This window comes from Rhinolophus ferrumequinum, chromosome 4 (assembly GCF_004115265.2).
Source record: "Rhinolophus ferrumequinum isolate MPI-CBG mRhiFer1 chromosome 4, mRhiFer1_v1.p, whole genome shotgun sequence".
In the NCBI taxonomy this organism is placed as follows: domain Eukaryota; kingdom Metazoa; phylum Chordata; class Mammalia; order Chiroptera; family Rhinolophidae; genus Rhinolophus; species Rhinolophus ferrumequinum.
Window position 1 is genome coordinate 5,566,298 of NC_046287.1, and position 26,047 is coordinate 5,592,344.

General features: G+C 43.5%; 1 protein-coding gene across 1 annotated transcript; it reads right to left on the reverse strand.

Annotated features, from left to right (window-relative positions):
* Positions 1-385: 385 nt before the first annotated feature.
* SLC25A30 (solute carrier family 25 member 30) lies at positions 386-16,904 on the reverse strand. The gene is given in 9 exon segments (XM_033104688.1): positions 386-2,901; positions 3,830-3,910; positions 6,445-6,583; positions 8,428-8,552; positions 9,380-9,577; positions 11,245-11,330; positions 12,221-12,315; positions 15,378-15,525; positions 16,782-16,904. Coding segments are annotated over 9 exon segments (984 nt in total). The 5' UTR covers positions 16,852-16,904; the 3' UTR covers positions 386-2,859.
* Positions 16,905-26,047: the final 9,143 nt, after the last annotated feature.

Sequence of the window (26,047 nt, forward strand, 5' to 3'; positions counted from 1 at the left end):
ATTACTGCCTGGTCCACAGTTAGCCAGGGACCCCAGCTCTTGCCTTGAGCCATCAAATGCTGGAAGGACTGAGGGAACGTGCAAGTTCAGGCCACTGCTGTCATCACATTGGTGTCCTCAGTCTCCAGGGTGGCTTGTCAACCCAGCCCACGAAGCATATTCACTGGCCTCTGCTGAGCTGTAGAATATTTCAGATAATGGGAGGTCACACAGGTGTCCAGGCAATTAGTGACGTGACCCCAACAGCTCTCTGGGCAGAGGGAAATGCCTGCAGCCACTTTCACAAATGCTATTTCTATTCCAGCCTTCTGGACTCCTTGGAGCTTGTCTTTGGTTAAATGTTTCTCTTCATCTGAAATAACCACAATCACTTTTATAATTATATATTACTCCAGTTTATTAAATAATGACACAAGGTTGATGCCTCCTACTCCAACAATGTTTAAATAAAGAGCTTGAAATATAAAGGCGTATGAAAACTTTATAATCTTTATATAATATATACTATTTCAGGGCAAGAACAAACATGGAGAACAAGCCACATTTTTTTCTATCGCATCAGCAACATTTAGCATCAGTGATTACACAAATCCACAAGCCAACAAAAACAATCCACTTTTTTCATTTTGGTTATAAAAGCTACAAATCCTTTGGGCACATTTGAGCAATATCCAAGGGGGCGGGGGCAGTTACAGCCACATCCCGGAAAACAAGGGGACCAAGTCTCCCAAATCCTTAAGTTCTTTCTTGGTCAGAAGCGTCAACTGCATAACTCTTTCAGAAAGCAGAAAAACCAACAACTTAAGAGCCTGTTCTATAAAGTGTTTAATAAATCTACATTGAAGAAACATTGTATTGTTGTCTTCAAAACACGCTTAAGTTTTACAGTGAGGTTTGAATTCCTTTTCATTCTGGTATGGACATGTACGTGATTTTAATAATTCGCTATAATGAATACTGCATGACACTGACTCTTAGAAAGCATATGTACACTTAACAAATAAAATGTTTTCTACATTAAAAACTAAAGAGTGGTTCATTAAAAGGAATCCTTTCAGCTCAACGAGCTCAAAAGTGAGAGCCTTTCTACAGGAAGCCTTTACCACATCCACGGATGTTTTGGTAAAATGTCTCCTGTGTATAAAGATGCGGGTGGTACCAGGAGTGACCCCCAATGAGCTCAGCTCTCCAGGGTCACATCTAAAGCGAGCTCAGAGATCTAGACCTTCATCTTAATCTGCAAGCAATTAACACCTACTTGCCACCCGCCACCCTTCTTTCTTCCCTTCTCTTTTTAATGACAGTTGTCATAGCTCTTACTTTTGGAAATAAAATTCTGCTTGACAAAACTTATTTCAAATTCATCATTCATAAGGAAGGCAAAATGAAAGAAGAGACTGATGGGGAGGAAAGCTGCCAAGTCCCCAAGGAAACCCTGCGTTCTTGCAGCTTCAGGGAAGAAGCTGCCCAGGGGCCACGGTGGGAATCTGTCAGGCAACCCCTGCAGAAGGGTCACCTTAGAGGACACAGTATGTATTTAATACTCCCCCAGGGTACAACCGGAGGTACTAAAGGACATACATTGCGTTTCCCGGGGCTGTCTTCTACAAGTGTGAAGTTCTTGGGGCTCTCAGAGCCACTTTTTATTTTGGAAAGAATAAGATGAAGACAAGAAACAAGAGGGAGAATGATTTCTTTTGTCTTTAGAAGAAAAGGAGGAAGTTACGATAAACCTCTTATGAGAAACTAGATAAACAAGTGCAATATTAAAGAAATAGTTTCTAAAATTACAAGCAAGTATTTTCCATCCAAGTCAATTAGGAAGTCTGAAACAGGAAGTATTTTAACAAACATGACCAGACTAAAGTAAAAACCGGGAAATCTGGAAAAACCTTGCTAATGAACATAATGAAACTTTTCTTTCCCAGGATCGTTCACAAAGGGCTAGCCTCCGAATGACAAGGACCAGCCCATGACCAAATGCCTCTCTTCCATATACTCAGACCGTTTACTGTGGGATTACAGCTGTAGGATGTGAACACACTAATCCTAAGAGTCAGCAGTTGCAACTATTTCCTTCATTTGATCCTCAACATCAACAGACGTTACTGTCTCCTCTGACAGACTGGGAAGTAAACGTTGGGAAAAATCACAGAGCAAGTTGCTGAATGACCTACAGACAGAGCCTCCCACCCACACGACCTTGCCTCCCTCACAGCCAACACATCACAGGTCTTGAGTTCAGACATTAATATTTTGTAACAAGTCCTCACAAAGGTCAAGTCTGCAAAGGCTTAAAATCACTTATTATAAGTGAGAGATCCTGCCAGAATAGAAAACTATAAAGCAGTGCAATATTCCAGGGATCTATTTCCTGCACTATGTGTACCTGGAGTTGCAAGGTCCAGGTCTCCACGTGTGAAACTGCTTCAGCTGACAAGAAGCCAAAGCCCCCCGGAAACTCAGGAACATGACACCCTCCGGGAGGCTCTAGTCCACGGTTCGGGGGAGCAGCGATGCGTCACGTGCTCTGCTCCCCTGAAGAAAACAGTACATAGTTCCTGATCTTCTTGCGAGTTTTCTTCAGCCAGAAACACGCGTGTCATGTCATCTTTGATGTTGAAGGGCACTTTGATGGTAAGGACTAGCGTTTGGATGCTAAAGTTGATGCCATTAAACATTCGACGCAGCATGTTCCGCGCCCACACACAGCGGTCTGAACTCACCTGGTCTTCATCTGATGCTCAGACCTCAGAATCTGTGACGAGCCAAGCAGTGAGAAGCGGTGTGAATCACAGGAAGCTTTACTGGTTTGGAAGGTAACATTTTCAGAGGCGTGTCTCAAGCAGCCTTGACTTGTCATAAATCCAATTTCTTCAACTGCTCATATGTCACGAAGAACTATAGTTATTGGTCAAGGCTGACAAAGAAAATGCCACCTTAACCCCAACACATAAAAACAGACCCACAAGTGGCACATTGACTAACAAATACATTTGGACAGACCACACACCATGGACGTGATGAAATAAGAGGGGCTGCATCCTAACCATCCTGAAAGGTCTACCCACTACCCTTCCCAAGGTCAGCGTGGAACAGAAAGGTCACAGCTGAGATGTGTAAATGTCCTAGCAGCAGCTCTCAGACTACACCCTCACTGCTTGGCTTTTGTGATTTTACTGCGGTGGGAAGACTGCACAACAGTACTTCTGTGTGAAAGAGAAACAGTGAGCCCCTGGGAAGGTCTCCTCGAGGGTTTCTTCTCTGCAGGCTTCCACGGGAGGGAGGCACAGATAGAGGAACCGGAGGATAGTGAACCCAACGTTCCCTACCTCGTACATCTGCCCTTTCCTTTCCTGTCTAATAAACCGCCACTTCTTTCCTACCTCCCACTTTGGCAATCAGGAAATAGTACTGACTGGCCGACTAATTGTAGAATTAATTACTCTTTATCCTTAGGCACTCTCTAAAATAAACATTCTAGAACACTGTTGCCAAACCACACCCTTCCCCAGGGTGGTTGGGGATATAAAATCAATCCTGCCGTTCTCTGAAATCATAAATACTCTCAGCTTTTAGAACAGTCTAAATAAAAATGTGTATTGATATCATTACCTTTCAATTACACCATCTTTAAACCAAGACGCACAATGCCTACCACAGACTTTAAACCTCCTGAAAAAGAAACTGAATAGTTATTTCGTGGATCAGAAGAACTTGAAAGAATAAAATCCTACTTCTAAATTATAATTAATAACATGATAGTTTATACAAACAATATTCTTTTAGTTATATCTTTTTTCAGATCTACTGCAACAGAAAAGGATACAATGATATTCCAAGGACCCAGTCTCAACCAATTTGGCCAAAACCCTTTATATAGGGCAAAAAAACCTTCATTCTTCCATGTCTGTTTTAAGGGGGGAAAAAAAGTTAACTTCTAACTTTCCAAATATGTCAAATGCATTAGTAATAGTGTCCAAATTAAACTCAGTTTTTTAAACAATAAATTTATTTGGAAGGACTACCGTGTTTCCCTGAAAATAAGAACTACCAGGACCATCAGCTCTAATGCGTCTTTTGGAGCAAAAATTAATATAAGACCCGGTCTTATATAAGACCCAATATTATATTTTATTATATTACATTATATTATATAAGACCCGGTCTTATATAAGCCCTAGTATATTATATTATAATTATATTATATTATAGCCAGTTTATATTATACTAAATATTATATTATATTATATTATATTATATTATATTATATTATATTATACCCGGTTTTACATTATAGTAAAATAACACCGGATCTTATATTAATTTTTGATCCAAAAGATGCATTAGATCTGATGGTCCAGCTAGGTCTTATTTTCGGGGAAACACAATAGTTGAGAAATCACTGCCCTCTGTCTCTGCTTGGTCTTTAAAAGCTTCTGCATAGGTGAAGACTTAGGCTCCAGGCCAAACCACCCCACACCCAAAGCAGATAAACAGCAGCAGAATGGATAAGCAACGAGATTTCATTCCAGCCAGTCTTTTGCCTGCTTGTCACTTGGGCCCACAAATGGCTCAGAAATAAAGTGAAGCAATGGTGGTAAAGATAGAATTCAGAGGCCGTCCTGGTGGCTCAGGTGGTTGGAGCGCAGTGCTCCTAAGGCCGAGGTCGCTGGTTCGATTCCCACATGGGCCAGTGAGCTGCGCCCTCTACAGCTAAGATTGTGAACAACAGCTCTCCAAGGAGCTGGGCTGCAGTGAGTAAGCTGGAGGTTGGCATAAGCTAGGGTAGCTGCTGTGAGCAGCTGACCCATGACTAGTGACCGACTGCCTCAGCAGGGGGGAGCGCAAGGCTCCTAATACCAGCTGGGCCAGGGAGCTGTGTCCTACACAACTAGACTGAGCAACGGCTTGAACCAGAGTGGGGGGGAGGCAGAAGAAAGGGGGTGGGGAAAGACAGAATTCACAGCACCACTATTTCATGTTGTTGGATGGATAAAAATGAGTATCTTTGCTTCATTAAATCAACACTTGAAGTCTAGGATGCACCAGCATCACCCTGGAAAATGGCAACCACAAATGGCAACCACAAAAGTGGCCCCTCATCTTTGGTTGTGGGCAATCTGGTCGAAGAGACAGTCGCAAACTCTTGTCCACTCGTGAACAGTAGGCCTATTTAAACTGAGAATCACAGTACAAACTGGGAGTTAAAAAAGTCACGGGGATGTAAAGTACAGCACAGGGGATATAGTCAGGACTGTTGTAATAACTGTACAGTGCCAGTGTACAAGACTTATCAGGCGGACCACTTATGCTGTACACCTGAAACTAATATAAAATAATATTGAATGTCAACTGTAATTGGAAAATAAAATAAAATTTGTTAATTCTTTGCTGAAAAAAATAAAAATAAACAAACTGAGAATTACAGTACAATTGATGTGTTCCTTTGAGAGATGTCTGAATGAAGGATACTCATTCCAGTTTGACTCAACAGGAAGGAGGTATCTTTTGCAAGGAGACACAATTCTCTGATCACAGAAAATATGACTATTTTCTCACCTTTCACAGCAGAGCAAAGATGTAAAGAAAATGAGCTTTCATTTCTAAATATTCATCTAGATTTTGTATTTATAAAACTTAGCCCCAATGTGGCAAAAACTGTACCATCTCAGGGCTTTAGAACATCACTCACTCATCTTAGTTATAATAGCCCTCAAAATTTAGTTACTTCTTAGGTTAAATAAAGAAGTAAATAATACATAATATATACATACAGGGGGTGCCAAAAAAATGTATACACATTTTAAGAGACGAAAACTGTATCAAAATTGTAATACTCAATATATACCAAAAACAAAAGATGAATACAAATCACGTTTGACTTCTGCAATGACAAGAGGTGCTCAAAGTGGTTCCCATCAGCGTCCAGACACTTCTGATTATGGCGAACTACTGCTTGAGCAATGGAGACCAAAGTGTCCATCTGTATACATTTTTTTGGCACCGTGTGTGTCTGTGTGTGTGTGTGTGTGTGTGTGTGTATGTATGGGAGGCAGTTTCATGGATTGAAGTTATCTATTAGAATGCTGAAGATGAAATAAATTTGTTTATTTGACAACAATGTCCCTTCTTATTAATGACACTAACAAGGCTTACCACATTATTCCTGGCACTATGCTGTTTTGTAGGCATTATCGCAATTATTTTTACAATAACCCGATAGTATAGGTGCTATTACTGTCCCATTTCACTTATGAGGAAACTGAAGTACAGCGTCTGCACCTTGACTAAAGTCACACAATTACAAGTGACAGATCCACAGGTCTGCTTTTCTCTGAACCCTATGTTTTTAAATCATAAGAAATTCCTAAGAGGGTACCAGGGAAGCTAATGAGCTGGGAAGGAAGTCCCAGCCCTGCAGAGATGGACATTCTTTCTCACCTGTAGCAGGCAATCCAGGGTACCCGTGTAGCCATAGCACCTGCCGTCACGGAGGGCTCTCTGGTTCATCGCACGAGTTCTCACAACATCCACAGGGTTGGAGGCCAGGGCGCCCGCCAGACCGCAGGCGAAGCTCGAGCTGTGAAGATGATACCATTGGACAAACGTTCAGCACCCCAGTCAAAGGCAGGACCAGCCTCCCCCCACACTAGGTGTGAGGAATGCGCAACAGACGAACTGGATCAAACATGATCCACATCTCCCGGCTGCACCACCTTCCCAAACACCAGCACTCAGGACGCTGACTTAGAAATTCCAGCCTCAGCTTAGAGTAGTAGCCTAGAGGTTCTGGAATGCCAAAGCCTCATAGAAACATGAAGGGACGTCCTCCCAGGATGGTCTATTCACCTATAAGCAGACATCAGAGGAATTTGGAAAATGTCATAACCACATTTTCCTTCGCAATTAGAGAAAGATTTCCTCCGTGTAAATGCCCACCAGGGTCTCAGGTTCTACGAAACCTTCAGTCTCACAAGTCTGGCCACAGACCACAGTTGGTATCAGTGAACTCAGAGCAGCACTGCTCAGCTTCAGCACCACTGACATCAGCCACACAAGTCTTCGCTGTGGAGGCGTGTCCTGTCCTCAGATGCGAGCAGCTGCCTGGCCTCTACGTACTCAGAACAATAGCGACAGTCTGCAGAAACTGCCAAATGTCCCCAGGGGCAAAATCACCCCACAATGGATTCAAGTATGATACACCCACACTAACCTGTAGCTATCAAAAATAAATAAAGTCTGTATATATATTATTAAGTTTTGAAAAGCAGGTAAGAAAGACAAATACTGTATGGTATGACTTATAAGGGACTCTAAAAAAAAAAAAAAAAACCAAAAAAACCCTGGCCAAACTCATAGAAACAGAGTAGAAAAGTGGTTGCCAGGGTGTAGGCGGTGGGTGAAATCAGGAGAGGTTGGTAAAATGTACAAAATCTCAGTTATAAGATGGACAAGACCTGAGGCGCTAATGTATAACACGCGACAATAGTTGATGACACTGCATTTTATCACTGAAATCTGCTAGGAGCAGAGAACCTAAATGTTTTCAGACACATGACAAAAAGGGTAAATAGGGAAGGAGATGGATGTGTAAATTCATTGTACGGGAGGGTCCTTTCAGTGTATGTATATTAAATCATCATGTTGTATACTTTAAATGTTTCCATTTTACTTGTCAATTATACCCCAATAAAGCTGAAAAAAATTAAAATAAAAATAAAAAGCAAGTAAGGGAATTCAAAGCATGATCTTACTTGTGTAATAAAGTACATGTAATATACTTTTGCAGACATATTTGCATCTGCATAGAAAATACCTGGAAGGTACTTATGAAACTGTTAACCACAGTGACCTATGTAAAGGGACGAAGACTTTCACTTTCTCCGGGTTCACATCTGTATTGTCTTTTTCCAAATATGAGAATATATTTTTATAATAAGCTTTCTTTAAAATTGCTATAGATCTGGAGCAAATTTCCACCCTAAACTCATGCATACCTAAAATATTAATTTAGGGAGGCCTGATGGCTCAGCTGGTGAGAGCATGAGCTCTGAACAGGGTTGCCGGTTCGATTCCCACATGGGCCAGTGAGCTGCGCCCTCCACAACTAGATTGAAGACAGCCGGCTGCCGCTGAGCTTCCGGAGGGGCGGCCGGATGGCTCACGTGGTTAGAGCACGAGGTCTCAACAACAAGGTTGCCGGTTCAATTCCCGCATGGGATGGTGGGCTGCGACCCCCTGCAACTAAAGATTGAAAACGGCGACTGGACTCGGAGCTGAACTGCGCCCTCCACAACTAGACTGAAGGACAACGACTTGGAGCTGATGAGCCCTAGAGAAACACACTGTTCCCCAATATTCCACAATAAAAATTAAAAACAAAAAAGAAAAGTAAAATATTAATTTAAAAATCCAGAAACATACAGGAAGTGGGTATACACAGTGTCCCCCATCAGGCCTGAGAGAATCAGGTGCTTCTTCGTGAGGTCGTAGACCGGCAGCTCCACGCCTACAACGATAGCAGCCCTCTGGGCAGTGAGGGACACGCCCTGGGGAAACATTCAGAATGAAGAGTCAGACAGCTCTCCACAGAACAAGCCCTGCATACGTGCAAAGGTTCTACTGCACAAACTATGGCCAATTTTTATTTTCCTGCTGGTAGCAGAAATACAGAGTGACAGAAGACCAGTGTGAGAAGTCAGAAGCTCCAAACCCGAGTTCTGATTCTGTCACTAACTGTATGACCCTGGCCAGACCCTGGCCTGGGGAAGTCACTTCTCAGAGCTTCCAGTTTCCTTGTACTACAGAGAGGATTGTACTGGATGACCTTTAGGGTCTATTCTATGAACTGATGAGTCATTTGAAGAACAAAAAATAGCACTCCATATCAGTGCTGGCCTAATAACAGTCTTAACAGTCTTCACTTAAAAACCGTGAATCCACATAGATCAAAAAATCCAACGGGGCAGCCGGTTGGCTCAGCAGTTAGAGCGCAGTGCTCATAACACCAAGGTCGCTGGTTCGATTCCCACAGGAGCCAGTGAGCTGCACCCTCCACAACTAGATTGAAGACGATGACTTGAGATAGAGCTGATGGGTCCTGGAAAAACATACTGTTCCCCAATATTCCCAATAAAAAAATTAAAATAAAATAAAATCCAATGGAACTGTGACCTAGAAACCTCTTCTCCATTTAAAAAAAAAAAGCAATCAACAAACAAAAAAGTGCTCAACCTTCAGAGTTTCTTACATTTACATATGAATTATTCAAAAGGTAATTTTAAATCATGACATATTCCTTAGATCCCCATTTTACAGGTAAGGAAGTTAAGGAAGAAGATTCCTTCAAGGGCACATGTCGCTCTTCTTCACTTACTCCATTGGGACTAAATAAAATGATGGAAATAGGAAAAATAAATTCAAAGAAGGAAGAAAGGGAAGAAGCACCAGGTCAGCTGAACGCATTTTGGGAGCTCACCTTCCAGAGTCCTCTGGTTCCCTCCTGCTGGTAAATGTTGATGAAGTTGCCGATCATTCCTCCTTGAATGGTGCTGCTCTGGGCTTGCATCCGAATCTGCAGGTTATTTTAAAGACGAACATGAGAAGGAGAGCAGCACATTTCTCCTTCAGTGCAGATCTCTGTAAACCATTCAATCTGCTGTTTAATAACCATTAAAAGAAAAGAACTATAATACAAATACCACCATAACGCTAGTTTAAAATATCGGTAGACTGAAAATGTATAAGGACTGGTTCTTAGTCACTTTGGTTGTAACAAAAAGCATCTGGTGGAGTCTAGAAAGTCTTGCACATAGTAAGTGTCAAAAAGAAAATATTTTTAAATAGTCTTGGGCAAAGGAAAGAAACTGGCCTACTTCCCGATAGGTTACTAGGTAGGAAAGAGAGAAACTGATGGTAATTCTAAAGATTTAACATCCTGTATAAGAATATCCAGTGTACTTGGCAGCACTAAGCACCGACAAGCATTTCTTGAACTAGCTACTCCAAGCCTCTGTTATTTCCAACCAGCTGAACCAGAAAGTATGCAAGTGAGCCAGCCACAGGACGGCCACATGACGCCCGTCACAGTCTGTTACACTTGAACTTACAAACGGACTTTACAACGGCCATGGAATGCACATGACCAAGATTCCAACATAAAAATGTTTGTTGTAGCTCTCTGCATTTTTAAGAATGGAAAGAATTTTTCACTAAAAAACTCGGTACCTTATTTTGCTTTAAGGGGCAAATACATTACTTCTAACTTCTTACAGAGAACTGTTACTGCCATGTTAGCAGGGCAAAATGAGCCCAAACACAGGAGCTGCCTTTCTGTAGCCTTAATATTCGTTTAAGAGATTAATAGTATGGATATTTTTCTCTAGCAATCTTATCCCAACATGGGGTAAAATTACGGCCAAGGCACTTTCACTCGTGTTGTACCTTCACCATGCAGAAATGTAGTGTACTCAGCATGCTGGGGCATAAAATTCTGGTGCTTATCAGAATGTGCTAGCTTGAAGGCTCTGAGGGCAGGATTCTTGTCTTACTCATGTTGGAATTCTATACACCAACTAGCACAAGGAGGAAAGAAACATAGTCAATTCTGGTTAAATAAGGGGAGAGAAAGGAGAGGGAGGAAGAAAGAGGAATATGTGAAAGGATTCAAAAATCTAATCCTTTATAAGGATTCAAATGCCTAATTTTTATTTTATTTAGTTAGTTTATTCCCTGCCTTATTCCAAAAAGAATTTAAGAAGGTTATATCCCTGGTATTGTCAACAAGGTCATCTAATATGCTATGTGTAATTGTGATAACTAAATATTTCCATTAGTATTTCCTGAAATCAAATTAACAGGTAACATAGTGCATTCAGAAATGGTCATTACTGAGCAGACCTCTGTAAAACCTGAAACCCATATATTTTTAATGAAATAATAAAACAAGGGAGATTTTCAACGAAAATTAAAATTCACATGCCCCCAAGCCTAAATTGTTTTTTTCTGCCTAATCACCCAAAACCTCATATCTAAAACAAGATCTACTTTTGAGTTCATCTCTCTATCAGTGGGAAATCCACCTGGAGGATATTTACAAGTTAGCGTCTTCACGGCACTTAAATCATACATAGATTCACACATACAGCGTGTATGCTACATTCGCAGATTTTCATTAGCTGAACACTGTTCTCAATAAGAAAGTGTGGAGTGTACTTAGAAGGTACAGATGGCACTGCTTACTTTCAAAACATCAGTGGGATTGGCAATGGCTGAGGATATGACTCCAGAGAGAACTCCACAGACCACATTGACCAGAAGGGTTTCATCTGCAAACAAAGACATATGATTTGACTTTTCAGATATACAGAGCTCTTCATGTGAGTAACTCAAAGACAGGTGAAACTCATTTACATTTACCACTGTTCCTCTTAAGAGAATGAAGAAATGAACCAACTAATTTTAAAGGATGAGGACTTTTGCTGGCTAAAGGGATTCCGCTTAGCAAAATGTCTTGCAATCTAGAAAGGAATGTAAACCATCACACAAAGTGAGTAGCCATCTACCACTTCTGTGTGTAAATGCAAAGCACTGCAGTAATTAAGAGGAGCGATATCTGGTAGGAGAATAAAAAAGATATACTCCTATGAGATAATGTGGAGATAAAGTTTCAAAGCACTTTAAGTTGCATATATTTAATTTGAAGTATAATGAAGCACTTTCAAATCATCTTAGCTCCTGTTTACCACTCTCACATAGCAGTTGGCTGGTGCACGTCCAGTTGTAAAAAAAGACAAAGTTAAAAGAAAAGAAAGACAAAGTTCTATGGATTAAAGGAAGGTCATACAGTCAACCAGCAGCAGAGTATCAGAACTCAGTTTTAATACTAAGAAATGCGTTCACTGCTTTCCTGAAATACAGGTGACAAGTCCTATGATTTTAGAAAATTTTATGTTGGCTAGAACTACATGTCCTCTACTCTAGGCACTTTAAAGATGAGGTTAACTAATTAAAATGATTGCTCCTTTTGACGGTTACTCCCCAGAATTCAGCTGATAACTCACTTGTTTTAAGCACAATTGATTTAGACTTTATACCCAGAGTTCCTCTCAGCAGCAGTGGAGTCACAAATAAGCTGCAGAAAGTCTGATACAAAACCACTTGAATAAAAAGACAACCCACCTCCTGTCCGCAAGTGGGACAGGGATTCCCCACTCACCTTCCGGGCGCTCGACAAACAATCGCTTCAGGCTCTGGTAAGTGCCTATCTTGATGGTGCCATAGGAAGCCTGGCGTAACATCGCAGGGGCAATGCTGTAGAACCAATGGACAGGGACACAAAAGGCTCAAAGTCACTGAGAATCCTCTGAAGAGCTGTACACAGAAATACAATCACACACGAGCCTTCCACAATCAAACTGCACTAAGCAGATTTCTTAAAACGGAATATCCAACAACCAAAAAATTGTTTTTTTTAAATATAGGTACAATCCAAAAAAGATATAAATACTTGAGCAAATTGTCAGTTCACTAAGTGAAAGCTCAGCCCCTCATATTTATTCTCAATGCAAATGTAAGTGAACCTGTGGTTCTACTTGCCCGTTGATGTTAAAACGACAGGGCTTTCCTGTCTAAAACAGCCCTGGTGACACGGGGCCTCTGACAGCATCTACCGTTGTGGCACTGCTGCTCTGGTGCCCCCTCCTGCCTCCTTGGAGGCCCTGTTCTAGTTATGTCCTCTCCCTGCCATCACTCTGCCTGACCCCAGAACCACCTGCGACATTTATACACCCCAGCTCTCTTTCTGCACTCTGCACTTCCTTCTCGAATTACGGTCTGGCTTCCCTCCTCCTCCTCCATCAAAACAGGTGGCCAACTGACATCTTTGTTGCTAAATTAGATGATGCTTTTCAATGAGCATCTTACATAACACCTTGCAGCGTCTGCTACTGCCCACGCTTTGTCCTACTTGCAGCTGTCTCCTCCCTCGGCTGCCGAAACACCACCGTCCCTTTTCTTTCCTCCGCAGCATCCTACCTGTCCTCAGGGGATGGCTCCCCAGGGCTGTCCTACGCTTTCTTCTCTCCTCGCTCCACACTGCCGGGGTGAGCTCCTCTACTCCGATGGCTTCAACTACTGTCTAAAGACTGAAGACTCCTAAATTCATGTTTCCAACACCAATCCAAAGATACATTTGCAACTGCTTCCGAGATTTCTCAGTTCACATGTCCTGCACCTACTTCCAGACCAAGTGACCACTGAATGAGTCTGAACTAGTTATTTTCCCTGGCCAAACAATCCCCTCTCCCTTGTGTCCCACACCAGGGAATGGAACCTCCATCTACAAACTGGCCAAAACCAGAAATCGAGACATCAGGCATGTTTCCTCCTCCCCCACCATCCCCGTCCTACATTAGGTCAAATAATGTGTCAACCCTATGCCCCAAGGAGCTTTCTAGATAGTCTTTCCTCTCCATCGCCAAGGCAATCCCCCACATCAGGTCCTGGGGACTCTGCTTGCTACGCGAGGGCCTCATTCCAGGGTGACCAGCCTCCAATCCTTTCTCCCCGGGGCAGGCAGGTGTCTTTTTACAGTGGAACCTAAACCATGTGTCAGTCCTGCTACTCAAAACCCTTCCATGGCTTCTGTCTGCCGCAGGCATAACAAAATCAGGTGCTTACAGGTCCAGAGGAGGCCCAGTGAGTGAAGCGGCCTGATCTAACAGCACATCACACTCTGCGAGAGGCAGGGGTTGTGATAAATCAGAGAAAGCTTCCTTAGCTTCAGTAGCTGTGCTCACACGAGTACGTGAATGAATGTGGGCCCAGATGTTGATTTCTCTGGAGAAGATGGAAGCCCAGGCTTTTATGTGCAATTTCTCATATTTAAAGTATTAGCTCATTGAAAAACAAACTCCTTCCAGGACTGGTGGGTGGAAGGGCTGAGGCTCCAGGTGGGGCCTGTGGTGTACGGAACCAAGGTGCTCACGTGGCCTCAGGCTGTCCTGTGCTAACCCCACGACCACTCCCGCTCCCTACTCCGCTTTTCTCCAGCTCCCGCGCTGTATCCATGCTGAATCACTCACTCTTTCTAGAATGCACCATGCTCTCTAGCACATACTACTGGATCTGTATGAGCATAGTTCCACTCTAACCACCTGGCTAACTCTTCTTGATCCTTCAAGGTCAGAGCCGGCTCCCGGATCAAGCGGTCCTCCTGAAAGCCCGCCTCTGCCCCCTCCCCAGTCTGGGGCTGATGCCTCTTCCAGACTCCAGCACTTACCAGGCTGCATTGCCATCCCCTGTGTACTCATCTGCGGCCCTCAGTTATCAACAGTTCCCTCGGGACAATATGCTGCTGCTGTCCCCCATGTGACCCCCAAAGCCATCCTCACCCTTCTGCTCTGCTGTGCCCTGACAGGCCGGTGCTAACGACCAAGGCTCCCAGTCTCCCCTGCTGCTGACTTTCAGGTGGATTCAGCCAGTAGAGGATGGGAAAGAGAGAGGGAAGGAGGGAGAAAGGAGGGAGGGAAAAAGAGAGGGGAGAGGGAGAGAGGGAAGAAAGGAAGGGAGAAGGTGAAGGAAGGAGGGAAGAAGGGAGGGGAAAAGAGAAGGGAGGAAAGAGGGGGAGATGGTAGGGGGGAAGGAGGGAGGGAAGGACGGAAAGAGGGGGGAAGGGGAAGGAGAGAGGAGGGAGGGGGATGGGGGAGGGTGCAGGGGAACGAAGCAGGTATTTCTTCGGCTCCCCGGACACCACCAAAGCATCCCTCGACAACTACTGTCTGCTCCCTCCTGGCTCCAGCTGCTCTGCTAAACTATTCCTGTGCTTTGGCTGGCAATGATTTCTCCTTTGCGAGTTTCTAGGTACCTCATCTGTTCCCTTAACCCTTCAGTCGCCCCTTCATTAATGTCTCTTCAATCAAAGCACCCTGCTGAACCGTGTCCGGCAGGGACTCTGAGGACATAGGCAGGGCCCTGTGTTAGCCACGAGTCTCCCAGAGCCTACAGCACACTGTTTATTCAATATCGGACTAACGAAAAGTAGTTCACTGCAACTCTTCCCCATGGAGAGATACTCCATGGTTTTCATTATGGCAAAAGCCTTGGTAATCAGAATAGCCAGGGGAAGGGCTATTTTCAGAGACGAAAACCAAACTACGGTTTAAACCGAGTGTAATTTTGTATTATTATTTGTATTTGATTACAATAGAAAGTTTCACCACATTTGCTACATAAAATGCTTATGTAGAAAATAAAGTTGACATATTACTCGTTCTTTTCAAATGCACCTCAAGCTTTCACTTTTTCTCGACGAAGTCTCAGCCTGAAGTCTATTCTGAAAGGTCAGCAGCGAAGGAGACAGCCAGGTCACTTACCCCGAGTACAAGGCTTTCAGGCCCTCCTCCCGGCCGATCCGCAGCAGCGCGTGCAGCATGCCTCGGTACCGAATCTCCGTGAACTGGGCATCGTGCTTCTGCCCTTGAATCTGCAGCCGGGTCTTGGTTAAATCAATCGGAAACGTACCTGGACATTTTAAAGAAAGAAATATCTCACTTAATAAAAAGGAATTCCACTAAATAAAGGCTACGTAGGGACAGATTACTGAAGAAACATTTAGACTATAATGTAAACTAGGAAACAATTAAGAAATGGCAGATACTTCTCAATCTGCCATTTCTTAATTGTTTCCTTTTTTCTATTTAGAAAAATTGGGAACCAAAAGATCTTTTTTATAAGGCATAAATACATTTTCCTCTCTTTGCATTTTTATTTATGTTTATCTTAGTCTACATAAGGAAGCTGCATTGCTATAGAAAGCAAATACATGAAATGATTTAGGCAACTAAGAAAAATACATTTTAAAATATGTTGTTTTTTACATATGTGAAGGCTAAAACTGGGTTCCATATGAATGACGAAAGAAAAGTTCATTTTCTAAGGAGTTTCTCACTTTGTGTTCTACAGTCTAAAAGTAAATCTTTTAACGCAGGTGAAATATTTAATACAGAGCCTAACAGTTCACTCAAGTCTACAAAGCTCATACTCAGTAAACATGATTTGTCGTGTCAGCAGGAGGACCCACGGGCACAGGGAACATGGCGGGAACATGGCAGGGCGGGGGGGGGGGGATGAACGCGCCTCAAACCCTGGGCCCCGGTCCCCATGGGCAGCCTCCATCCCAGGACAGCAGTGACTGAGCCCTGGCAGCAAATTAAGTGACCAGCCCAGCATCTGGCACTCGGCAGCTGCTCAAACAGTGCTTCTTGAATGAATGATTCCAGGGAGTAAACAAAGGAATAAACAGGATCTGATGGGGACCTCAGCTGACGAGGAAGTCACACAGGAGACACGGGTCACAGTGCACAGGCAGGAAGTGATTGCATGCCAGCCAATCGGATCTGGGCAGGGAAGACCTTGGAGCACCGCCAGCTTCTTTACAGCCACATGTGCTAAAGGTGGGGGCAAAGTGGAGGAAAGGACCAGGAAAACTGGGACTGATGCAACCAGAACTGATTCATAAACTTATGTCTGGTCAACAGGTTCACCTTTCTCCCCAGTAAACTTTGACCCTAAAACTGCAAGTAGCCAAAATGACTCTTTTGTCTTAAAAGCATATCAAAAGAAGGAAATTTTGAATTCTGAGATTAGCTTCCCAATCGCACATTCGGTGCTTGAACTCCATTCCCATCAAACTCCATTCCCGTGACCTTGGGTTTTAACCATCAGCACACGCAGCAGGAAAATGGACCTGACTCTGCTCCGGGCTCGGGGCTGCTTACCACACTCCGCCGTGATGGAGGCCAGTCCCCCGTATACAAACGGCTTCCAGTTGAGGGCTGACATGGTCATCGCTGTCCCGTCTCCTCTGATTCACAAAAACACAGCCTCCAACATGGTTTTTCCTGGACATAAAAGTAAGACGTTTCGAAGTCGGAACTTCTGACATAGACAGTTTCTTCTGTCTCATTTGGAGAGCGCTATCAGACGCTACCACTGCAAGCCCCTGCAACAAATGCCGGGAGCCTGGGAGAGCAGCCCTGCCTTCACAAAGCACAGCACCCGTCTCCTGAGCCCGTCGGCACCGCTATTCTCACTGTCTCCGCGCCTGCTTCTCACTCAGGCCTTCCACGCTAGGTGCCCAGTGAGCACAATGGAGCCTACTCCTCAGGTCGTCCTTCTCACCGTAAATCTGTTCTTCAGTTGCTATTTGTTCGTCACTGTCTGACGTGAGCGCCTCCCGGGAGGCACTAGGGTCCATCAGGTACCTGGAGCACAACATGCTGCAGCCCATTGTTCAAGGGGGAACGACAGAGCCTTAAGAGTACCCCAACACACTTCCAGTTCACACTGTAAATGTCAGCTCTCTTCTCTTACCCAGCGGATGTTAACAGCTGGGAGGCAGCTCAGTATGAAGGAAAGAGGCGACCTCCCGGGTCAGAGCCACCGCACTTCCTTTCAAGGGAAGTTCCGTTAACCTCCAGGTTTTTTCCTCCATCATCATCAGCAGCAGCGAAGTAGCCGACAAAACCAGTTAGAGGGAGAACCCATACTTTATTCACCAAGCCAAATAAAATGCCTAGCTTTCGGACCTATTGTGGGGATTAAATACATGTATTTTTAAACTCGCACAAAAAAGACTTCCACCTTCCTTTCCCTTGCAGGACCTGGTGCGCTGGGACATAGCTTCACGTGCCTGCCACCGCGGGTCCCCCACATTCACTGTATGAGCTGCCACTTCATGTCAGTTGGTAAGTCTGGCCTCATGTCCATTAACAGGAAGCACAAACAAGTTAACACACTTTTGTGTATATACGATATACTATAATTACTGTTGGTTCAAAACAAAATTCCTAATTTATTATAGTCATCACTGGCAAGCAACATGCCCAACGTCTCTACTTCGCATGTTTCAGGAGTTTCCCCAAGTCGCCATGTCCCAGGAGGGGTTTACCACAAGTCACAACTGCCAAGAATGTCAGTTCTCAACAAGGCCAAGAGGCTTGCTTAAACTCAAGGAAAACACAAGGAACCCAGAGGGACCCTAAACAGACCTGCCAATAGCTATTCCTCATGTATGGACATCACGCAAACTCAGAATGCTTACCAATGAGTGAGGCCTCCGAAGCATGGAACTTGAAAATCACCATATGCCTTATGTATTTTAGTACCAAAAACAAGCCTTGCCCCTAAAAACTCATCTCCCGATTACCCTTGAAAACATTTAATAATATCTGTACTTAACTAATTCTTAGTCTTATTAAATTCGTAACTAATGTAATGATTAATTCTGTACGTTACACACTGTAAGGAGACAATAATAAATCCTATTAATTCATTTACTATCCAATAGTACCTTCCTCAACCCATTCTTGGATTTTGCTGAATCCAAGTTAAAAAACAAAACAATAACTACATAACAATGACATACGGCCATACTGTCACTTGCCATTACAAAAGTGTTCAATATAAATGATTTCAATGGATTCCCCCCCGCCCAAAAAAAAAAAAAAAAAAAAAAAGTTTGGGATAGGAGGACACAAAAAACAGTCCACAAAGCCAAGTCTCAGCTGACGGGGGCAGAGCTGGCCTCCAACCCCAGCGTTCTGATTCCAAGGGCAGTGTTCCTTCTGCTGCCACCCAAGGCTGTACGCAATCATAAAAGAGTGATGGCATTTTAACTAAGGAGCTTCAAAAAGGTACTACTGATAAGATGCATCTCATAAACAAAAACGGGCTTAATTTAAGAGAAAAGTCTTAAGAGAAAATATAATATTCAGAAGGTAGACAGTCAATCTAAACAGGGATAATTTATTTTTCCAACATAGTAACAAAGACAGCGTTCATATGATTTTTTTTTCCTGAGTATTTTTACTGGGTTGCAACTCACATACTATAAAATAAACCATTTTAGCAAACACTTCGGTGGCACTTACTACATGCAGTGTTGTGCCACCCCACCTTTATCTAGTTCCAAAATATTCCCTGAGCCCACAAGGAAACGATTCCACAATTGCTCCCCGTTACCCCCTGCCCCTGGCCTCCATGTGGTTATTTCTTGGGGTGATGCTCGCTATGCCTCAGGCATCTGTGTGGAACAGAGGACAGTAACCTGGTGCCCAGCTTCCTAAACATCCGGACACCACGGTCCCACCTACAGAACAGGATCTCAGGGACACCCTAAGCATGTGTGTTGTTAGAAAAATCAGTGGGCTAAATAAACGATGGCTGAGTCACACCGTGGAACACTTATCACTTAAATTCCTGTTTTAAGTAGTTAATTCCCGAAGGTAACAATATAGTTCATTCTTCTTTTTATTCATCTTACTCAGTCGGGATTTTTTTTCTATAGTGAATATATGTGTGTCTACATAGACATATATGTAGACACACACATACACGCAAAAGATATCCTCCAAAATGGCATCAAAAATTTATGGGAAATGGGATTATATTCATCTCTTTAATTTAGAAACAAAACATTTTTTTTAAAGACTATACTGTCATGTGACCGTACACCAGCTCACTGATTAACTTCCTGGTTTCTTGCCACTACTTTTTTGTTTTGCTAGTTTAGTTTTAGTGAGATTTGGCTACTTTTTCTTCTGTTGGTTTTGGTATTAAGTTTTTACTTAGATTAAACCCCAGAAGTTCTGGATTATACACATCTTTAAATACTCAAGCAGAGCTCAGAATTGTTGTGGAATTGCCTCCCCATGGTTTCAAATCACATGGGCTGGAGCACACACCCGTCAGTTCCTATTCAGAGGGACCACACAACAGACGTCTCTTCCACAAACGAGTGTCCACTCCTGTACCCTGGTTAAAACAAAAGAAAATACTTCCTATCCAATTACAATTTTAAAAATTAGCTAGGAAGAGGGTTAAAAAGAAATTTGGGTTCTTTTCCTTTCCGAATACAAGACTAGATCCCTGAGCAACTAAGACTACTGAGTCTTCCCAAGTTCATGTTCAGTGAGTCAAAGAATACTTGGGCTTTAAGTAACAACCAGAGAGCATCAGTAGTTGGCCAAATATCCAAACGAGCAAAAGTTCTAGCAAAGACTGGAATTTCCAGTAAGCTATACTGACCACAGCCAGTTGTGACAGGGCTTCTGTTATCTTAGGCTGAAATCTGTTCAGTAAACGAAACCATTTTTGTTTTTGAGCTGTCGTTAGATAGGTTCTCCTCCACACACATTCCTTAACTTCTTAGCACAATTTTTGGGAAAAACCCCAACTCTACTGAAGTGCCACGACTGACAGGCCAACAGTCAGAGAGACTCATGTGTCCCTTAGCAATCACGAGTGTTTGGGACGCATCTCAGCCCGAGGTCCTAGGAAGGGATTCCAACTGGGCACAAATCCCAGGGTCGGGTACAGCAGCGGCTGTCCTCCACCTCCCCCTCTGCACTGCTCCTCAGACATACCCTCTGGCCAGACTAAAACCCAGTGCTCTTCTCTTTGCTGCCTCTGAACACAATACTAACAATCGCCGTCGTTCTTGAATGGTAGGTCAGGCATTGCTGTGTGTTTTCCACTGAGAGGATTTTACTGAATCCTTTCAAGTCTATGAAATAGGTATCATTATCCACATTTCACAATTGAAGAAATACAGCCTGAGAGGGAAAGTGACTTTCCCTAGTCACACAGCTACAAAGCAAAAGCTATTGTCCAAAGACTTAAAAAAAATCCTGGTGGGTGGGAAGGTTAGGAAATCTGAACGTTCAGAACAAATTGTATTTCCTGCAGGAGAAATACAAAACTCTCTACTAAACAAAAAAAGAAAAAAAGTGTTTCCTGAGTAGAAATGTCTCCACGAATTAAGAATTCCAAAGGATTCTCCCTACACTTAGGAAATGCTGTTACATATCCTCTCAACTACATTTTCTCCTACTGAGCACTTACTTTCTCCTTACCTTATTTGTACAGCTGCAAAGAGGTAATTAAACTCAGTAATTGCTACTGGAACTTCTGAAAGCTTTCCAAGTTTCCCTTACACATTTAATTCTGGGTTCGTTTTTTCCGTCTTAGTTGTTCCCGTTTCAGTCTGCAGTCTTGTAAGCAGTCTCTAAACTACGTATGTGCTCATAAATCTTTGTTCCCCGCAGTACTGCCTTTCGTGGACTTTTCCTATTTCATTCTTTTTACAAGGTACGGGACGAAAAATAAGCTCATCACAGATTTATGAAATGTGTAATTTAAAAGGAATCTGGGAAATTGTATCTCATTTCGCACGAACGAGCCCATGGTCACAGACCGTGGCAGCCGCAAAGCCAGGACCAGAATTCATGCCTTTCAACTTTTCTCACTACATGAGGACGAATCTAGGCTCTGCGGCCAGTCCCCACATCGTTTGGCTATTCTTGCGCAGGAACAATAATGCCAATCATTGTGACCGTTTTACACGAAAATACGTACACCTAGAAAGACGCTCCAACCCAGAGCTACAATAACTTCCCGAGCAAATTAATTCAGCCCGTCCTAGCGAACGTGAGCCAACCTGGCGTGAGCCATCCAGGAGCCCTTTCCCAGAGTGGCAGCCGCCTGTGCGGGGCCGCGCACCGAACGAAGCGCGAGTGGGAGGGATGCCGAGGCCGGCGGCACACACCGCGGGGGCAAGGGCGCACACGCCCAGATGCCAGACGGGCCTCGACTTGGGTCTCAGGGACGCGGGAACAGAAGTCACCCCACACCGCCCGCCAAGTGATGCCGGCCTGGAGCCGGCGCTCCTGCGGAACCCGCCTGACCGCCTGCAGCGGGGCCCAGCTCCGAAACCTCGCGCCCCACTTAGCCGGGCCCTGCACGCGAACCGGAGCAGAACCCGCCGCGCCGAGGTTCTCCGGGGCCGCAGCCCCATAGTCCCAACGCCGAGTCCCCGGCACCCAGAGGGGTCAGCGCCGGCTGGTTCCGGGCGCCGCGGGGAAGGGAGGACCGGCCGCAGGAGCGCCGACCCGGAGCAGGCGCTGAGCGGCCAGCGCGCCTCAGCTGGTTAGGAACTTACCGGGCGGCGCCGCCGACCCTGCACCTCCTCTGACCCAGGAACTCACCTGGTTGCAGGGACCCGCGCAGCGCGGAAGCTGAAGAAAAGGCTGCGAAACGGCTGGGGCGGCCCAGAAGCCCGCGCGCAGCCCCGCCCCTGTTCCGCCCAGGCCCCGCCTGCCATCTCGGCTCCCATTGGCCGTTCCTGACTTGGTTACGCCCAGGCCACGCCCATGGCAGCTTACGGAAAGCTGCTATGGAGGAGTGGGACACCTGGGAACCGGCTCCCCACTGGCGAGGGTGGGAATTGCAAGTGTCTCAAGAGCCTCCTGAGGCCTCTGGAGATGGACTCCGGTGAAAGAGAAACAGGGACCTACTGAGAGCCACGGAAAAGAAGCCTTCTCAGGGTGCTGAGTCTCTGTGGTCACTGAACCTCCGCTTCAGAACTTGCGCTTTTTGTTTTCCATTTTTCAATTACAGTCAAAACTCAGTATTACGTTAGTTTCAGGTATACAGCATAGTGGTTAGACATTTATATAACTTACAAAGTGATCTCTCCATAAGTCTAGTATCCACCTGGCACCATACATAGTTATTACAATATTACTGACTATATTCCCTGTACTGTACTTTACACCTCTGTGACTGTTTCGTAACTCCCAATTTGTACTTCTTAATCCCTTTCACCTTTTTCACACAGCCCCCAAGCCCCATCCAACCTGGCGACTATCTGTTCTCTGTATCTAAGAATTATGTTTGTTTTGTTTGTTTATTTTGTTCTTTAAATTCTACATATGAGAGAAATCATATGGTATTCGTCTTTATCCTTCTGACTTGTTTCACTTAGCATAATACCCTCTAGGTCCATCCATGTCGTCGCAAATGGTAAAATTTCATTCTTTTTTATGGCCGAGTAATATTCTATTGTATATATGTATCACCTTTTCTTTATCCAGTTGTCTATCGATGGGCACTTAGGTTGCTTCCATCTCTTGGCTACTGTAAATCATGTTGCAATGAATATAGGGATGCATATATCTTTTCAAATTAGTGTTTTGGATTTCTTCAGATAAATACCCATAAGTGGGATTGCTGGGTCATAAGGTAGTTCTAGTTTTTATTTTTTGAGGAACCTCCACACTATTTTCCATAGTGGCTGCAATTTTTTTTTAAACCTAGCTTTTCAGTTTGAAAATTTATAAACTAACCAGAGTAGAAAGAATGGTAGTTGAACCGTATAACCTTCACTAAATGTTCACATCTCACAACAATTATGTTCTCTCTCTTTATGTAGGTGTTTTGCCCCTGAACCACTGGAAAGTTGCAAACCACACTGCTTCACCTCTAAATATCTCGTCATTATCATATGCAAGATATTTAACACCACTTCAGTCATATCATTCAGTATATCATCCACATTCAACTTTCCTTTGTTGCCCCAAAACGTCATAAACACATACGAGTACACGCACACATTTTTTTCAATTCAGGATCTACCCAAGACTCACTTGCTGCATTTGATTTCACGCCACTCTACATAAACTCCTTTAGTCTACTACTCTAGTACCAGGACTGTCACTTAAAAAAAAAATCTTTCAAAACTTTGATGTATTTGAAAAGTCCAAGCCAAACGTCTTGTAGACTGTGTCAGTTTGTATTTATCAAATTGTTTCTTCATGATTAAATTCAGGATAAACTTTTAAGTAAGAAAAGTAGGTGATGGTGTACTCCTGCAGGGAGGCATGGTGTCATTTTGTCCCATTATCCACGATGCCAAGTTTGATCACTTGGTGAAGGTGTGGTCTGGCAGATCTCTCCACAAAGATACCTCTCCTGCTCCGCAACAGATAGTATCTGTGGTGATAGGCTGAGACCAGGTGAGTATTTTCACCCAGTGGGAGTAGCACACACTGATAAACACTGATCACATTGGTTAGAAAGTAATTTTCTAATTCTATCATTCCTTCTTCGTTTATTAGCAGTCATTCTGGTATAAAGAAGAGTACCCTCCCCCTTTTTCTCCTTTTCTCTTTTTTTCTTGTCTCCTCATCCTCCTCCTAGATTCTTTTTAATTCACTGATTATAATCAAATACCATTATTATTATTATTATTATGGATGGTCAAATTGCCCATATTTGGACAGTGGAATCACCCTCCTTTATCCTCACATATATCCTATCAATCTTTGAGTACTTCCTTGCTTTCCGACAGAAGACCTACTAACTCTCATTGCATTTTCTCTGCCTTAGCCGGAGAAATCATAGTTCCTTTTAGTAGAAAATGGCACTTAGAAAATTAGATCTGAGTACTTGGTGTGCTCACTGCTTCTGGGATAGGATTTCTTCTAGGTCCTTTCAGTGGACAAAAGATATTCATATAGACATAGATACAAAACAGCAAACAGTATACCCTTCACCCAGTGTAGCGGACCAGCCGTTACGAGTCGAACAGTTCCTGACAAGGGGAGTGGGAATGAAAAAGAGACACTCACACAATTGATGATGCGGCCGGTCTTCAGTGATCCTGAAGCGCGGAGTTTACTTTCCTTTACCAATATATACCATCTGTGTACGTGCAGCTTAACAATCACGAGTGAGCATTTCCTCATTGAAAGTAAAATTTGCAACTTTTACATATGAACTACAGACTCACTGAAACTCTCCCAAAGTCATTATCTCAAGGACAAAGCCCACCAATTACCCTGATAATCATCAGTGATCTGTGTCCGGGAACTGGCCGTTCCCACCTCATTCCTTAGCAGCTTACAAGCACCCTCCAGGTGTAAGCAGAGACAACGCCTTAAGAGCTAAAACTGAGCCAGTCTGCAAGGTTACAGAATAAACAAGAAATCATGGCTCCCCACAACCCAGTACTGTTTTAAGTCATGAGTTCATACTGATACCTCCAATTCAAAATCCAGCACCACAGGGTTCATTCTAATCTTCCCTTTTCCATATCTTCCTTCTCCCATAGTGAAAACCCTGGCGCATGTCAGCACCAATAGATTTACTCATTTATTCTATCCTACAATAGCCACAAAAGAATTGAGACTTACACACCACGACTACCACCAGCAACAAACCTTCTTCTAAGTTCAAGATTTCTTTGCAGTTCTTGTTATCTTCATGATATGTGAGAGAGGAAGAAACTTTCTTCTACCCTCAACATCCTTTTAGCTGGTCTAATCAAATAGATATGAGACAGATTAGCAAGAGAAAATGACCAAATTTAATTACATACATATGGATGGGAACCTCACATACATGAGAGAGTAAGGGACCCTATATACATGAGAGGTTCAAAGATAGAAAGGGAACATGAGATAGATATGGCATTCTGAGCTAAGGATGAGGTATCTTGGGCTTCAGAGGGGAAGACGGCCATTGCAGGACACAAGAAGAGCAGGTGTTCAGTAATTAGAAGTTTGCCCCACCCTACAGATAGGTCAAAAGACGTCATCTCCCATAATGTCTTATTATGGTCAAGGTCCCTAATTCAAGTTCTTCTGGGTAAAGGTACAGGGGTGAAGGACGCAGAAGTTTATCCTGAGCCTTCAGGGTCTTGGTTGCCTTTAGCTCTAAACAATCCACATAGCACAGAGGCACAACTTGGGGTGACTTGTTCTGAACCCCTACAGATACATCCTTCCAAATGGTGTACGGTTAGTGTTCAAGTTACTTAATTTTCTTTTTCAATGTGGTTATTAATTTGATATATCATTAGATTAGTTTTTATTTGCATCAGTTTTAGAGTTGCCTTTTTCCTCCTTTTTATTCAATTTCATTTTTTGACTGGATAAAGCATTCACATGGTTTAAAATAAAATCTTACAAATGTGATAGTCCGAAGACTGCCATTTCCTTTCCTGCACTCTGTTCCCATTCACCTCTTATCAGTAAATTTTCATTTGTTTCTAGTTTGTTCTTCCATCCTCCCCAAAGTAAGCATACATACCTACACATTCGTTAGTTATCTACTGCTGTATAACTAAGCTCTGCAGCTTAGAACAAACATGTCTTATCCCAGAGTTACTGTGGGTCAGATCTCCAGAGGGGCTTCAGAGGTG